The sequence below is a fragment of the Trachinotus anak genome, unplaced genomic scaffold (genome assembly GCF_046630095.1).
Source record: "Trachinotus anak isolate AG129_WGS33_773 ecotype Australia unplaced genomic scaffold, CSIRO_AGI_Tana_v1 ptg000011l, whole genome shotgun sequence".
Taxonomy (NCBI): domain Eukaryota; kingdom Metazoa; phylum Chordata; class Actinopteri; order Carangiformes; family Carangidae; genus Trachinotus; species Trachinotus anak.
Window position 1 is genome coordinate 6,140,693 of NW_027273862.1, and position 17,757 is coordinate 6,158,449.

The window sequence follows — 17,757 nt, forward strand, 5'->3', positions numbered from 1 at the left end:
GATTCCTGCAAAACTGAATGATTAGTGCCACCTTCCTTTTAGGAAACAGACATGGAGCTTTCGTTGTCTCTAAGTTGTGAATGTAACTTCGGGGTAAATTTAGTCCTTCTAACCTCAGGTGTTTTGTGTGTTGTTTTAAATTACTGAAGATCCTCAAGGAAATTTCTCCAGTAATGCATTCTGTCTAGCAAAACCAATTTTTATAACTCCTTTGGTTCAAGTGACCACACGTGGAAATTAATAACAATGGAAAAACAAGGTTTCCCTATATCTACATAACCCTCAGACACAGTTGTCAGCAGAGGTCCAAACTCATTATGCTGTATTGACTGAGACTGCATCAGACACATGCAGCTGTACTGTGTGTTGTCAGGAATAAAGCAGCTTGTACAAGGACCCTACTCGCTCACTCACATCTGGTGCTTTGTACTCTGGCTTTCTCATTTCATCTCATTCTCTCTATTGAGGCATGTTTTTGATCGCACGTCTATCAGTGCAAACTGAATAATATCTCTGCTATCATTTACATTTGTATTTTAGGCATGTGGCTGCCACTTTTGCAGTATTCAGAGTGATTGACAAAGAGGGTAACTACATCATAAAGCTTTAAGAGCTTTTCTGAGTTTCAAAGCAAGTGCTAGTGAGGAATTTTCAATAAGGCATATTTCTCTGGGGGTCACTGTGGTGTAGTTTCTTTACTTAATGTGTGGCAGAGAGCTACACTTTGTATCGCACAGGCTGCAGTAACAAGAAGACCATAACTAGTTGGTGAGATGACCACACTTTGCCTGGGCTAAATTTACTTGAAAAATATCAATTTTGATGAAGTGACATCCTGGGAATTCACTTTGTTTTTCCACATAACTAAATGAGGCAGCAATAATGATGGAGAATGGAAAAACAGCTAAAGTTTAACTAGTTTAGTAGATCTCTGGTACATTACCTTTGAATCACATTTTGAAATGTATTCAATTGTAAATTAGTTTATTAAACAGATTTCAATATGAATATTAATAGTAGGCTGACAAGATGGACACTTAGAACAACAGAGGTACATTTAATTACTGTAAGTTATGTACCTTAAATAAGCAGCCTAAAACGGCATAAAAATGAATCTTTCTATGTTAAGCAGAAACTTCACAGTTACTGTAGGTACTCAGTTAAATTTTTTGCAATCTTCATTGTATGTTTTTTTCCAATTACTAACTAGAATGCCACTTAGTAGAGCACATACCTCTGCCTAGGTAAAATATTAAAGAAAATTTGGAAAAATATTGACAGTATTGAGGAAAGAAAAAAATCCTGGATTTTAACCAGATCCACATCAAATTTTAATGGGTTCTTCTCTGTGCCACATCCCACAAGTGTGGTGCCAATCAGTTTTGTAGTTTGTGTAGTCCTGCTGACAAATAAACTAAATGTGTGTAAATCATAAAAGTTCAATGTGCACATCCATACAGAACTCTGCTTTGTATTTAAGGATCTGTTAGAAGAGGACTGGGTACCTGTGTAATAATGTAGTAATGACTGCTGAGTAGTTATGGGTTGAAACGCTGGTGGGATCCTTTCACTGCACAATCTTTAGTTTATTGTAGTTCTACTTGGTTTTGTGTAGTTGACTGTACAGCACAAACACATTCACAACAGATGACAAATCGTCTCTTGGAATATGGTCCACAAAGGAAGATTTTAACCAAGAACTGTGAATCTCTGAGGCTGTGATGACTCAACCATCATGTCATAACACTGTGAAATAGAACTTACTGTCCTCTGATTATTTCCATGTCCCTCCTCAGTGCCTCCTCACCTCTAGTTTTGTCTCTGTGGCTGAGTATTATAACTGGTTTCTTACAAATAACTCACTCCAGCTGCTCAGGCTAAACTGAGTTGAATAACTGTGATTAATGTGGGTTCCTCTCTGTTCTATGTGATGCAGGCACCATGGTCGACTGGCACAGAATGTGTAGCCAAGTACAACTTCCAGACTGCCAACGAACAGGACCTGCCCTTCTGTAAAGGAGATGTACTGACCATCATCGGAGTCACCAGGGTAAGGAAGAAGAAGCACACAGTTGTTATTGATCCACATTGTACCAAAGAAGTCCTCAAACTGCCCAAAGGATTATTATTTGAGGAATTTAATTAACTAATTAAGGTTGCACAGTTAATATTGTGTTAGTTTTTTGCTGATTGTGTACTGAATCCTAGAATTTGGTGTAGAATAGAGATGTGAAAATGACTGAAAAATAGGTACTATGAGACTGTGAAACTGTCTTTTATTGTTCCTGACCCACATTTTTGTTTATGTCTCAGAAACTACTGTGCAATGTGTAATGATTACAAACCAAATGTTCAGCTGCTTTTTCTGGCTCGAAATAGCCGGTGCAGCACTTTCATGTAACTATAACTGTTTGAGCAAACTGTAACACCAATAACTGAAAGTGGTGTGCCATATCTCATATTTGGTACGGTATCAATATTCATCTGTTTAAGATTGATGTTCATATTTTTCTTGCATTTTATTTCAAGCTCAATGATGATCCCAGCACCAGCAGTCCATAATGAAAGGGGGATGCTGTAAAAGACAACTAAAAGCTTACCCCCTAATGCTGACATTCGAATAAATTAATACCTCAGCTAATAAGCAGAGCTACCATGTACAAAACAAACAAGATGCGAATGAATATAATTCCATCAAACAGTCAGTGGGTTTCTGTTTTAGCTGGGGGCTCTGGCTCCCATTGGTGCTTCAGATAATACAGCGGCCCTCACTGTTTGCAGCAGCTTATTCCCACAAATATCTGATTGAACCAGTGGTGCTGAAGTGGTTTGCAGCATTCATTCTGCACTATGTGTAGAGTACTGTAGGCTTCTAATCCCTCTGCTCTACCTCGGCTACAAACTCAGTGTATTTAGAGAATGAGTCTGATTTCTGTTGAGAGGACAGCATACCTCTATTATTAAGGTTGTGTTGTCAGAATCAGAATCAGTTTTATTACCAAGTTTCCACATACAAGGAATTTGTGCTGGTGGTTGGTGCAAACAGTAACATAAATAGACTTAGGGTAAAATAAGAGTAGAACTTACAAGTTAAAAATTGAAATAATATTAAAATAAAATTAAGATAAAAAATATACAACAAAGATGTGGGATATTTGCAATAATGATAAAGACATGGGGAATGTAGTGCAAAAAATATAGACAATGTAAAAAATATATAAATATAATCTGTTTAATTGTCTCGTGTTTGGCTGCTTCAGGATCCCAACTGGTACAGAGCAAGGAACACAGTGGGCAGAGAGGGCACCATCCCAGCTAACTATGTCCAGAAAAGGGAAGGAGTCAAGTCAGGAGGGAAGCTCAGTCTTATGCCGTAAGTACCAGAGGGGTAACAGAAGAAGCTCAGCTAAACTATTTGTGTGTGTGTGTGTGTGTGTGTGTGTGTGTGTGTGTGTGTGTGTGTGTGTGTGTGTGTGTGTGTGTGTGTGTGGGGGGGGTGGGGGGGGGTGGGGGGGGGGGGGGGGGACTTGAATGACTCCTGTATTTATTTAAAAAAATACATTCACATTCGGATATTGTTTAAAATGTATGTCTTACACTGTCATGGTGTTTACACATTCTTATGATAAATAGCTGTAGACTGTTGACACTGAAATGTTGTATTTAGAAAGAACATTGTAGGAAAATGACACATGATGCCAAAGTGTAGTACAGGAATAAGACAGTATTATCAAAGATAATAACTGCAGATATGGTTATGTGTCTCTGTTCACTGTCACATATGCTCTCCATCCTTTTTAAGTGTGTGAACAAGTTGTCGTACCACCATTCACTTGTGTTCCCTGCAGCAAGTGAAAACCTAGTGTTGATTCCAAAAATGTAAGGCAAAGCATCAAAAGATGGAAACTCCATCTCTTGCAGTCTTTTGGTTTTTACTGTTTCTTCTCTTGCCGCTGTCTGGCTGCCACAGAGGCCAGGACCAGCTGTGCACTGCGTTTGAATCATGCTTTTTGAAACTGCTGCTATTTCAAAAGGAGGAAAATGTAATGAGAGGCATATGCAAATGAAAGGAGACAGGGAAGCTAAGAGCATACTGGCTGCTACAGTGTTTAAACTTTACAGATTAGTAGCAAGTTTTTGCTTTCAGTGGTAAATGTCAGGAACTGTGGAGTTGGAAGAAGAGCACGGTCACACTAATGGGAGTACTGATGCACAGCGAGATATGCTCCACTGTGAACTAATCTGAAATGAATGAAGCTGAGTTCATTACATCAGACCCCAGCCTTGTTTCCAGTGTTTTGTTAGAGAAAATAGTCATTGTGGTTGTTTTCCTGAAAGATATGTCTTATTGTGACAATATTAGTTGATGTACATTAGCTACTTAATTAACCACTTTGAAACATTGTGTGACAACACACTGAACTGTGCTCATGCTCCACAGAGGAAATCTTTACATTACTATGGGACCTTATGTCCTCACCACTGCCTTTGACATCACTGGGGTTTTTTTTTCTTCTTTTAAATACTGAGCTCGTTCCTCTGGACTGGAGGCATCAGCTGTAACCCGCAGGGACTTGTTGATTTTGTTATGTATGACTAACAGATGTCTCAGAGAAGACCTCTCCCTCTCCTTTGGGTCACATAAGAATTCAGTTGTGGTCTTCTGTCCCATGCTCATCCTGACTTGTTAATAGCAGTGAATACAACCCTAGCCTCCTCACTGGCAGCTGACAGCCTGTTCTCCCTGCTGCCCCCATGTGGCAGACATCTGCGCTAGATTACAGCACCACCCTAAAGAAAGATAGGGTGTTCAGCCCTGCTGTCCTGCTTCCTAGTTCCCCATTGTTGCCACCAAGTTGTTTACCACATGTTTTTGGTGTGATGTAATTTATAAAAAAGTGCAGCTAATTTGTGTGGACAGAACAACCAGTGTACGTCTACCACGGGGATATGTATCTCTCTGGGCCATCCACACTTGGCGCTTGCTCTCGGATTAGTGGGAGTTAAGGAGCTGCTGTCCATCGGAGAAGCTGCCTGCACTGATCTAATCAACTCAACCCATATTAAGCTGCTTTGCCACAAGGGCTTTGCTGTCTGAGTAGGCCGAGTATGAAGAGGAGGAGTAGGAGGTGGAGGAGGGAGTGACGGACGCTGCCACAGGAAAAATGGGCTAAATCAATTATAGCCGTTGATTACCACCCATTCACCAGCTAAGACAGATAGAGAGACCCTGTGGGCTGCTACTGTTTGCAGCTAACGCAACCTTTCACACAAGGAGTGACATAAATCGATGGGGCATGGTGCGCCGCTATGTGGTTGAGGTTGCTGGGTGTGTATGAGCTGAGGGCCACAGATTTTAAATTAAATTCAGTCTTTCTTTAGGACATAGTTCATGGAGGGAGGTGGGGGGGGGGGGGCGTCTATAGGAAGAATAAGCAGAAGAGAAATTGTGTCAAAATTCTGAATCCTTACTCTGAGGACTTAGTTTTTGTCATAGTCTGCCTGTATTTTAGAATTAGATTTTCCATTACACAACAATATTGGCAGATTACAGGTAACAATTAATTTGCTGTTTTTTTTAAAGACACTGAGAAATGTTTGTGATAGTGTAGAAGAGATTTATGAAGAGCATGGAGCAGTGGCTGACGGTGTACTCTATCCATTAGTACTCTATAGATGTATCCACCAGGCCATATGGTGAGGCTGAAGCAGGCTTATACAGCTAGTTTCTAATTCAGGAAGCAAGAGCTTTATTTGTTCTCAGTTCAAACCAGCAGAACTCTGATCCAACTTTTTCATTTAGCCCAAGCCTAAGTTTTTTTTTTCCCCTATTACACCAAAGTGTGTGAAATAGTCAGCCCATCTCCTCGCCCGTCTCCCTGACCTCAGTCAGGAGTGAGTGACTTGGTCCTGTCCTACCCACCACATCGTCTGAGCAGTTTTTGCATTTTCCTGTTATTGCAGTGCCTGTGTGTCAGTTTCCGACTCTGCCCTGAGGCTTTGTGTGTGAGTGAGTGTGAGCACCATGTTTCCTGTTGTTTGGGTTCAGGTACTTTCTCAGTGCCTCCTAAAGACGAGACGGCCCCACCCCTGCTCCACTCAAGCTGAACAGACTGGAAGTGCTGCCGGCTTCCCATTACCACCCCATTCTTGTTTTTCACTTCTCATTTCAGAGCAGGACTGTGGGCTGATAAGTGGAAGTGGAGCCTTCTGTGTGGTTGAATTTGCAAATGAGTAGTGAAGATGAAAACCTGTGTGATCTGTTGTAGCAGATGTTGAAGGATGTTGGCCTATCTGACGCTGTTAACACTGACACGAGGAAATGATGTTTTCAGTTTTCCTTAGGAACAGGAAGTGACACTTGTGGTATTGCCATACATGGACCAAACTTGTGTTTCAGTACACACTCCACCATTGTAACATTAACTTGTGTGCATGTGTGATAATGCAAACTGACAGTTTTAAAATCTCAAACACTCTCCCCCTTTATCTCTCTCTCCCTTTTCTTTCCTCACTTTGCTTTGTCCTGTCCTTCCTTCGCTGCCTCTCTTCCCGCCCTGTAGCTGGTTTCATGGGAAGATAACTCGGGAGCAGGCCGAGCGGCTCCTCTACCCTCCGGAGACGGGCTTGTTCCTGGTGAGGGAGAGCACCAACTATCCCGGCGATTACACCCTGTGCGTCAGCTGCGACGGCAAGGTGGAGCACTACCGTATCATCTACCACAACGGCAAGCTCACCATCGATGAGGAGGAGTACTTTGAGAACCTCATGCAGCTGGTGGAGGTGAGGGACGTTAGGGAGCATAGCTGCCTTTCAAGCTCCTGCTTTTTTCTTTACATAATACCCCTGATACCCATAATACCCTTGGCTTTCAGTGTGATAGCTGGAAAGGATAATTGGCTGTCATTATCTGTGCCAATTGATCAGCGTTCTCTAAAGTTAATAACAGTGAGAACTGTAAGGCACAAAATGTTCAGCTGAAGCACAGAGAGAGCCTGTGAAGAAAGTTGTTTGTAAGAAACTGAAACCTTTGACCAAGTCTGACCATTCTCTCTACAGACGTCCTGATAATCAGTGAAATGTAGGGCAACATTTTGAGGTTGCCGCTGGCAACGTTTTCTGTCCTAAAACAGCTGCTTTGGCAGAAAGTATGGCTGTTCCACAAACTTTATTCCACATCAGAGTTTCTTGAAGAAGCCTGTAGGGCTAACATGGTTAGTTAATTAAGAGATAAGTCGATCAGCAGAAAAACAATCAGAAACCATTTGGATAATTATTTGGCTAATCAATTTTCAAGTTAAAATATTCCTCCCAGTGCAGCTTCTCGAGTGTCGAGATTTGATGCTGTTTTTTTGTCTTAGGTGTTAGTAAACTAAATATTTTTGGACTGTTGATTGGTCAAAACATGGACTTTGAAGATGTCAGTTTCAAGTCTGGGACTTTCTGCATTTTCACTATTCTCACTATTCCTTCACTATTTTAAAGACCAAACTATTAACAAAAATTATTTTTAAGAATTTGAGAATGATTGTTGCAGCACCAGAGGCTGTGTTGACTTTTCTTTCAAGCAAAATCTCCTGTCATTTCGTATTTTCAATCTTCATAAAATAGTCAATAAACTTATTTGTAGAAACCTTTTCAAAAAAAGAGCCATTCCTAAGATAATCTGTTATTTTATTAATTCTTTTATTTACATTTCTAAATATTAATAGCGTGATAATAGTGATTTAATTGTGCTGTAGTATGATTACATAACTTCATTAACACAAATACACATAACACATTCAGTGTCCCCGGGGAGTTTCCCTTAAAAAAAACAAACTCAAGTACATGTTCACATTCTTCAACAAGCTGTCTGATCCTCTCACTCCCTGCCTGTTATCTGAAAGCCAGTTCAGAGTGTGGAGAGGGGAAGACAGGAGACATGATAGCAAAGGGAAGGAGAGAGAGAGAGGAGGGGGGGGGGGGGGGGGGGGGGCTTTCATCCTCTCAGATAAAGAGAGGAGCTGGATTGGCGGCTATCACACTTTTAATTGGACCTCATCTCTTTGCCTTGCGGGGTGTTGGAAGTGGACGACAGGAATGTGCCAGCTGGCACTGAGACTATCTACATCCCTGGTGCATTCTTGTTATCATCAGTTACCCACAATCTCTATCTCTCTATCCCTCTCTCTGTCTCTTTCTCTCTTGTTCTCACATCCTAGTCCTGGTTCTGCCTCCACTTCCTTTCTCCTCCTCCCTCCTTCTCCTTCTCTCCTCGTGTGCTCTCGTGTATACCTGGCATATTGCTTTCTCTCCTCTTCTCTTTGTTATCCATTTCAGCCTCTTACGTTGCCTCGCTCTCCTTATTTTTCTCTCTTTCAGTCTTTCTATATCTCTATCCTGTTGCTGTCTGCATTCCCCTGTGTCTTCTCTCTGTCTCTCTATAATAGCCTATGAGAGGATTCCTTGCATTCTTGTGTGTTTTTCCAGCTTGGTCACTGTTCTCCTGCTCTTATTAGCCTGTCACAGCAGGCTTCCCGTAGACCTAAATATAGACACTCATAGCATATATGCATAAATATATACCAACAGACCCAGGCCGCCTTCCTGTAATGTATGTCAGTTATGTATGTCAGTCATGCATGCATGCAGCGATAGTGGTGAAGTGACACAAAGATGGCTCCATATGGTATTTAGAGAGGTGTAAGAACACAGTGAATGTGTTGTCTGCTACAGTGTCTGTTTTGTATTTTTACTGAGTGGTTACACCCTCTCTGCTAATTATATATGGGAAGATATTGATCTCTCCAGGACCATTGTGTACTAAAAATATATTTCCATGCATTAAAAGGTCCTCCATCCTCCAAGATGATATAGGGAAACAATGCAGATGCAATAACAAATGATGTAGCTACATCACAGTAGCACACCGAAGATTGCGTATTTGTGGCTTCATATGTCCTCTTCAGTGCTGAATTTTTTTTTTTTTTTTTTAAAAGGAGGGAGCTGACCCTTCCTTCACCATGCTGCTCCCTGGTGGTTGTAACAGTAACTTACACTCTGTGATCTGTGGTTTTGATAGTGAGAGAACTTCTTCGTCTTTTGCTGTTTTATTCATTCAGTGGTCACACAGTCCTGTGTAACCTCAAGTGTCTGTACTTAAGACACTGATTCACTATTTGTCTCGTTTCTTCTTTTTCTATCTTTGTGATTTGAAAGCATTTGATTTATTTCCTCTCTTGTAGCAGAATATCACCAAAACAAGACATCTGCCTGATTTATTGTTGATGTCTAATCTGATGTTATGATGATGAGTAGATATTGACAGGGATTTGCTTGTTTCTGAGGACTGACACTAACACTGTCAATCTCCAGCAGAAGTTTATTCATTTCATGTGTGTGATCTCGTCCCATTACAGCTGTCGTGCAGGTGCTTTGGATTTTAGTGACTTATCTTGTTCATGGTTAAGTTTTCTTTGACATTTGGGGTAAAATATATGTAAATATGATATGAATAGAATGTAAATATTTAAATTTCTAGATGTGAAATTTGATCCATATTGAGATCCAAGTCATTTGAAAGAACCACCATCATGTTTGCTAATGTATTCGTTTTGATTTTCAACAGCAGCAGCTGACAATAAAGCAAAGCCTTGCTCCTCCTCCTGCTTTATTCCATCTTTTGTATGGAAATGAGGCAGCGATTCTGTTGTCCCTCAAGACAAAACCCCTTAACTTTGATGCATGTTGATAAAAGTTAAACCTTTCATGCTTTATTTCTTTGGTGGAGGCCAACACCACTGATATCCTGTACATATCAAATAAAAGGAGCTCCTCACATCAACTCCCAGCACAGTCTGAGGCCTCTTTTCATCACCACCTTCATGTTCCTCTGTAGAGCGCAGCTGAAAACATCAGTCACAGTTCTGTTTTATATATCAAACACTTGTATACAGTCTCACCAATCAGGATTAATTTATGAACATTAGTCCCGATCACTCAGCTAGGTCTAAGAGGGTTGAGTGAGAGTGACCTAGTATAAACTGCAGACTTTTATACATTAGATTTTTAAACTTAGACTATGAGATTCAGGACTAATCCTGACCGTTCACATGGGTTTTCATTGTGTTTTCTGACATTTAAACATACAGACTTTTCTCTTTCTGTATTAAAATGTTTGCATGTAATTCTCTACTCCTCTGTCTCCAGCATTACACCAAAGATGCTGATGGCCTTTGTACCAGGCTGATTAAACCCAAGTTAATGGAGGGAACAGTGGCAGCGCAAGACGAGTTCTCCAGGAGTAAGGACACACACAGCTCATTACACCGCTCTGTAGGGACACTGATGCACACTGGGACATTATTGTGCTTGTGTGTAAATACACAACATACAAACAAAGCCTGCATCTCCTTCAAAGCTCTGCCATCATCCCAGTGTTAATAGCATTAATCACAGAGGGTAATTAATCTTTTTGTGTCTGGGGACGACTACTGGGCTTCAGCACCTCTCAAAGTCAATCTGATTCTCGAATTCTTACACCAGAAAACTGAAAAAAGATAAATGTTGCAATAAATCAAGACTTTTTCTCCCAAATGAGATATCCATCATTCATAAAGTGGGACTTCTGCACCGACCAGAAGATAGCTGCCATGAATTTGAAACTCACTACTGAATATTTTAATGCATTAGTTGAATAGTTTAGTTGCTCTGCTTCTTTAATGTCTTCAACTTTTTACTTCCAATCTTGTAAATTACTTCTTATAACAATAGATTTTATGTATTTCTGCCTTTTATAATGCGTGCTGCTCCCTGGAGGTTGTGCAGTGATGTATGAGAGTTATAGCTTGATAATGATTATTTTATTCTTTGGCTGTGAGGTCTGCTAAGTGTCTTCTGTCGTCTCTTGGCAGGTGGCTGGGCCTTGAACAGAAAGGAGCTCAAACTGATCCAAACCATTGGCAAAGGGGAGTTTGGAGGTGAGAATTGAATTTTCAATGATCTCCACATCATCAGAGCCATCATAACAGAGACCAAGGTCGTCTCAGATATTGTACTGAAACTTCACCTTGTCTGCGTCCTTTGTAGATGTGATGGTCGGAGACTACAGAGGGACCAAGGTGGCGGTCAAGTGTATCAAAAACGACGCTACAGCGCAGGCTTTCATCGCTGAGGCCTCTGTCATGACGTAAGATCCCACAGCTCTGTTTGTCCTTCACACCACCTGTAAAATATGTTTGTGTCTGTGTGTACACAGGCACATTGTCCTATATCAAATGTAACGTCATCCTCCATCACTGGCTATTTTTTTCCCTGCTTTTTGAAGAAATGTGTCTTTGTTATGGTCTAAGGGGAGACAGTCTTTTTGATTATCTTGTTACAATGGCACCTGGCAGTGGGTGGGATATATTAGGCAGCAAGTGAACATTTTGTCCTTGAAGTTGATGTGTTGGAAGCAGAAAAAATGGGCAAGCGTAAGGATTTGAGCGACTTTGACAAGGTCCAAATTGAGATGGCAAGACGACTAGGTCAGAGCATCTCCAAAACTTCAGCTCTTGTGGAATGTTGCCGGTCTGCAGTGCTCAGGACCTACCAAAAGTGGTCCGAGGAAGGAAAACCAGTGAACCGGCAACACAGTCATGGGCGTCCAAGGCTCAATAATGCACATGCGGAGCGACGGCTGGCCCATGTTGTCCAATCCAATAGCAGTATAGCTTAAATATGAGTTAAGCCCCTCATAATAGTTCAAATTGCTGAAAAGTTAATGCTGGTTCCAATAGAAAGGTGTTGGAACACACAGTACATCGCAGTTTGTTGCGTATGGGGCATGCTGACCTGTGTCCACCGCCAAAAGCGCCTGCAATGGGCACGTGAGCATCAATCTGGACCAGAGCAATGGAAGAAGGTGGCCTGGTCGTGTCCCTGGGGAAAACATGGCATCAGGATGCACTATGGGAAGAAGGCAAGCCAGTGGAGGCAGTGTGATGCTTTGATGCTTTGGGCAATGTTTTGCTGGGAAACCCTGGGTCCTGCCATTCATGTGGATGTTACTTTGACACGTACCACCTATCTGTGTGTGAGTGTGTTCTTAATGTTATTTTACACTAAAACTACATTTTTCTGTTTTTCTGTGTTTGTCCAGGCAACTGAGGCACAACAACCTGGTGCAGTTGCTAGGGGTAATTGTTGAGGAGAGGGGCAGTCTCTACATCGTCACAGAGTACATGGCCAAGGTCAGTCTCAGTTTTCGAGAGAGGAACGTCATAAGCGATCCTCTCATGAGAAACACCTAAAACTTCTTTAACAAGCCTGAAAATGTTTAGAAAGATTTGGGAATGATCTTGAAAATTACAATAGTTAAAGCTAATATTAATAAGAACTAATAGAACTCCAAAAAATAAAAGTCATATTTAAAGGACAAATCAGTTTGACACCCTGTCCTGTTTGAATTTGTGAATTGAAATACTGTAATACAGTGTGTGTTTTTATGTGAGAGAACATGAACACTTTCAGGCTCTGTGATTTGGTCTTCAATTGAGCCACCCATGATAAAACCGTGTCCACAACATGTTGAGGTAACGATTCTGAACTGTGTCACAGGGCAGCCTAGTGGACTACCTGCGCTCTCGAGGACGGACCGTGCTGGGTGGAGACTGCTTACTGAAGTTCTCACTGTGAGTCCTCTTGTTCTGTGTTCTACTACTTATTAACTTTGCTAAAAAAGACAAATGTTTAATCAGCAGGGGTCTAGAGCTAAACTGTTGCTCTTAAGATGACAGGATTTGAAATCAATTTCAAAACAACAGTGTCACGCATTTGACTGGAAACATAAAAGAAACATTTGTTTACATGAGCAACCATCATGCAGCTTGTTTGCCTTGATAAACGGCTCCTTTATCTGCAAGTCAAGTGCCTTAAAGTCTTCATTTATTTTTAATTTAACAGTCATTTAGCTCATGCTCTAACCCCCACACGAGTTAAAATGAGTGCAACCATTACTTTCAGATCAGTAGGCATAAACACATGCATTCACAGGGAAGAATTTCATGATTCATTTTCAGTGTGAGCCATGTAACCCTGGAATGAACTTGTTAGAAAATTACACGGGAATAGATTGTAACTGGATGATAATGAAGCAAAGGAGGAAGTATTGTCCAGAATGTTCTGATTTAGCTCCTTTTTATGAAAAACACATCTTATAAATTCTTATTTGTCTTTTCACATTCAAAATCTGTCTTTTTTTTCCCTTCCCAGCTCAACCATCTTTTATGAATTAAGACTGTAGTTCTCCTATACTGTCCTCGTATATGAGTTGTAAGCACAGCCACACATAGGCCCATGTACAGTCCACTTATCTTAGTCATGCAGTCCTCACTCTTCTCTCTTCATCTCTCCCATCAGTGATGTGTGTGAAGCCATGGAATACCTGGAGGCCAACAACTTCGTCCACAGAGACCTGGCAGCTCGTAACGTGCTGGTGTCAGACGACAACATCGCCAAGGTCAGCGACTTCGGCCTCACCAAGGAGGCCTCCTCCATACAGGACACTGCCAAGCTACCCGTCAAGTGGACCTCCCCTGAAGCACTAAGAGAGAAGGTGAGAGGGGACGGTACGCAGATCTGGGCTGATAAGTTGCATTTTCTGCATTTTTTTCAATAACTTCACCTACTTCACCTTGAGTACCAGGCTGGTAAAATTTAAAGAGGTGACAACAGTTTTTGAAATTGATATCAACAGTAATCTTCAAAAGAGGTGACACTGCTCTGACATCAGATTCATCAAACATTGGACCTTATGTAAGAACATTTTGTTCCCGAATCCTATAGCTCTCTCACTTTTTTTTCGGTAAGGCTTCTTCATGCAAATGTTCCAAATCAGATTCACCAAACACTCTTAACTGAACAAACCTGTTGTCAAAAGTTTGTTTCATCTTGGTGAATACTACATGTGCATGAGTAAGTACATGTTGGTGCTCTCTGTTTGTGGGCAAGTTTCATTTGCAAAAATGTAAAAACAAAACAAATGTGGCAGTGTTGATAGTCATATTAGGGGATCCAAATCAGATTATACAGCTGCAGCACCGTGCTGTGACAGAAGTTAGATGCTACAAAATCTCTTGCGAAAGCAACTTAGATTGGAGGAGATGAACAGGAAGTGACTGCAACAGAGATGGACTATTACACTGTGTGTGATGTTCCACCTGACACAAACCTGCAGACAGGTCTTAAGATAGTCATCCACTGAAGTGTGTAATTTGCCAGTTGCATGGCAATAAAATCAGAAGGTGCATTTTTGTTATCTATTTTTGAACTCTAAATACTTTCAGATTAAGGTGTTATCATTCTTAATTCATCCTGTGAAGAGAGGCAGACTATCAGTACATGACTCACACAGCAGATCTTATGAATTATGTTTGTACCTAAGAGGACATTGTAAGTATAAAAAACTTGGCAAATGTACCAAGTTCTCTTGAACCAGTCATACATTCCAATAAAGAAGGAATCTCTTGGCACAAGTGTTTCTTGCATGATGCCCAATGTGTTTATAAATTGAATGTGACAGATTTTAGCAAATAGTTTGCTCCTTGTGTGTGTTGTTAATCAGCTCAGGTGGACTGAACTTTCTGAAGCAGTTCAACAGTGCAGTTTAATGAAGAGGCTCCCCTGTTTTCTTTTATTCTTTATATCTGCATGTACAAACAGCCTGTGCTTACGTGGCTTTCTATATTTGAACATGTTTGGTTTTACTTATTACATTTTTAATATAGACTCAGTCAAAAATATTACAGTACTATCACTTGGTTATTGTCACTTTCACATATACTCACTTGAACTCCTGAAATAGCACAAAACAAACAATAATAATAAACCAAAAACATACAACACATACAACAAACAATAAACCCAGCTGCTCTCTGAATGCCTTCTCATGAATGTGTGAATTTAAGCTCCTCTTCTTCTTTTGTCCAACAGAGGTTTTCCACCAAGTCGGACGTCTGGAGTTATGGAATCCTACTTTGGGAGATCTACTCCTTTGGGCGCGTGCCTTACCCTCGAATTGTAAGTACCTGAACACCAAGTCTCTGTGGATCTCTGGGTCCGAGGTATACCAGCAGATGGCAGGCTTCATTGCTGGGACCAGTATTTTATTTTGTTTTTTATTTATTTGATTTTATTTTTGTACAAGATGAATGAAATGTCTTGTGCCGTCAGAGTTGACCTCAAAATAATTAGATTTATGCCATTTAACTGCTGGAGCACATCACGAAAATGTGACACATTATGTGCTGCAAATTATGAATTTAATTATTTCTGCATGCTTCACCTTTTGTTATGTTTCCATTACCATACTTGGTTATTTGTTTGTATGGAGAATAACCTTTGCCTGGGATGTTGCGGTGCAGTTGAGTCACTCACTTGCATCAGCTCACGCCGAGGATCTGATGTTCACTTTGTCCTGTTTCTGTGTGTCAGCCGCTGAAAGAGGTGGTGCCTCGGGTAGAGAAGGGATACAAGATGGACGCCCCAGATGGCTGCCCGCCCGTGGTGTATGATCTGATGAAGCAGTGCTGGACCCTGGACCCCTTGGTGCGGCCCTCCTTCCGCATGCTGAGGGAGAAGCTGCAGCATATCAGAGCCAAGGAGCTCTACCTGTGAGGAGGAGGCGTGGGAGGGGGCGGGTAGGGGGGAGAGGAGGGTGGGGCGAGACGCAGCCGAGTGCAACTGCAAAGTGGGAGGAGGAGGAGGAGAAGAAGAAGAAGAGGGACCACAGCGCCTTCCTCTAGCCCAGCCTGTTGACCTGTAGGACTGCCTTACTGTGCTCCCCTCCCCTGACCTCAGACGTCCACCAGCCGTCCTCTGCTTCCATACAAGGACTGTTTTCCTGTTTGTGTTGTATAGCTTTTGCCAGACAGTTTCCTCTTCTCTCGATGGGCCACTGCTCTTCCCTCCTTCTATACCTGCTGCTGCTCACTCGCTCTCTCTGTCTCTTCTCTCTTGGTCCAACTTTCTCTTCTTCCTCTAGGTGGAAGATCTCTTCTCTTTCTTATCCTTTTCCTTCCCTCCTCCTCCTCTCCTGAACATGGCATTAACTGGAGGGGAGGCTGGCCTTTTCCTCCACGTTTGTCAGGTGCTCTTTCTTCTTCCCCTCACCACTCCATCATTCCTGGTTCTCTGTATCACCATGTGGCTCTGCATGCCTTTCAGCCCAGCTCTCATTCCAGTCATTCCATCCTTCCTTCGATCCCTCCCTCCCTCCCTCCCCTCGGCGTGGTGTCAGGTGTGGGGCCTTCGCTCTGTGCCAAAGTGCCTCCAGTCTACAGAGCTCCAGACTTCCCTCCAGCACTTCTTTCAATTGGACTGTTGTGGTTTTGTTTTGTTTTTAATTACTTTCTTTTTTTTCTTTTTTTTTTTTTTTAAGAAGTCTTTTTTTATTGCTTTCTTTTTTTCAGGGAGGTTATCAAACCATTTTTTAGTGATGTCTCCCCCACTCCACCATGTCCCCATCAGACTGGATTTTTGTTTTTCAAATGTCCAAGAAGAGAGCGTGAAAAGGAAGAGAGAGGACATGGGAGCTAGTATCATATTCGTCCTCCAACCAAGACAGCCCCAAAGGAGCGGTGGGGGGGCAGGACAATAACAGGAGGAGAAGGGGGAGAGGCAGTTCACAAACATGGTTGATTCATCATATGTGGGCTTGTTTTTATATCAAAATATATTTAAAGGATTAAAAAAAAGAACAAGGAAAAAACTGACTGGGGCAGAGAATTTAAAAAAAAGGAGGACTTTCAGGAGCCAGCAGTCTCTTGGCGTTAGAAATGTTCAGTGTCTCTGTGAACGCTGGGGTCGGGGTGGTGCATGCTATGTGTGAGAGGCCTTGGGTTCAACTGTCAGTGCTTTCAATGTTCATTGTTTTATTATGCTATCATGATTATGAATAAATCATTCCATCTGAACAGTGTGGAAACACCTGCATCATTGTGTGTGTGTGTGTGTGTGTGTGTGAGAGAGAGAGAGAGAGGGTGTGATGTTTGAGGGTGCGATCTGAATTCTGTTATTAGGGTGGAACATGAAGGTCTTTTAAAGGATATATTGCATTCCCTAGAGTCCATAGTTGAAATAATCGGCAGAGATTCAACAGCTGAGTCGACAGGAGGATGCTGAAAACGTGGCTTTAATGAAATTACAAATTTTCAGTTTAATCAGTTTAACTTAGGAAACTTAATAGAGACATTACATATATAGTCATCTTTCCATACATCCACACACGCTTGGGGGCTTGCTTGTCAGAACCCCAGGTACTAACAGCAGCTCAGTGTGAAGTGCTTGCTCAAGGGCACCCTGATATAATGGCTGATAAAGAGGAGTAAGGGTTTGTTTTTCATTCTGTCTCATCAGATTTTCCTGGACTATGAGCCAACAGATGAAACTTGTCTGTAATGGAACAGAGATAGTAAAAATGAATTTTTTTTTATTTTTTTTTTATTAAATATTAAATGAAAGCTGATTTTACCTACCTCTATGTTAGCACCTCTTAAATTGTATCTGGACCCTCAGGTGTGTAAGATGACTGTGAGGGGTTTGTGGCGGCTTACAGGAGGAAAACGCTTAAACTACACCTTCCATACACATCAAACAACCTGAAAATAGTTCTGTGATTCTGCTTGTCAACACTCAGGCAACTTGTGACAAGAATCATGAGACAAACTGACTTCTTTAGACTGATGCTGCAAACATGCATCTCATGTCTGTCTCAAAACCTGATCTCTTCACAGC

The 17,757-nt window shown here is 41.5% G+C and overlaps 1 protein-coding gene across 1 annotated transcript in view; it reads left to right on the plus strand.

Moving 5' to 3' along the window:
- LOC139628480 (tyrosine-protein kinase CSK) overlaps positions 1-16,937 on the plus strand; it is a 44,026-nt gene extending 27,089 nt beyond the window's left edge. The window contains exons 3-13 of the mRNA XM_071490177.1: positions 1,937-2,050; positions 3,261-3,373; positions 6,564-6,783; positions 10,192-10,285; positions 10,896-10,961; positions 11,071-11,170; positions 12,125-12,215; positions 12,583-12,656; positions 13,384-13,579; positions 14,956-15,042; positions 15,457-16,937. Coding sequence (XP_071346278.1) covers positions 1,937-2,050; positions 3,261-3,373; positions 6,564-6,783; positions 10,192-10,285; positions 10,896-10,961; positions 11,071-11,170; positions 12,125-12,215; positions 12,583-12,656; positions 13,384-13,579; positions 14,956-15,042; positions 15,457-15,639 — 1,338 coding nt within the window. The 3' untranslated portion in view covers positions 15,640-16,937. The remainder of the gene's footprint in view (positions 1-1,936; positions 2,051-3,260; positions 3,374-6,563; positions 6,784-10,191; positions 10,286-10,895; positions 10,962-11,070; positions 11,171-12,124; positions 12,216-12,582; positions 12,657-13,383; positions 13,580-14,955; positions 15,043-15,456) is intronic.
- Positions 16,938-17,757: the final 820 nt, after the last annotated feature.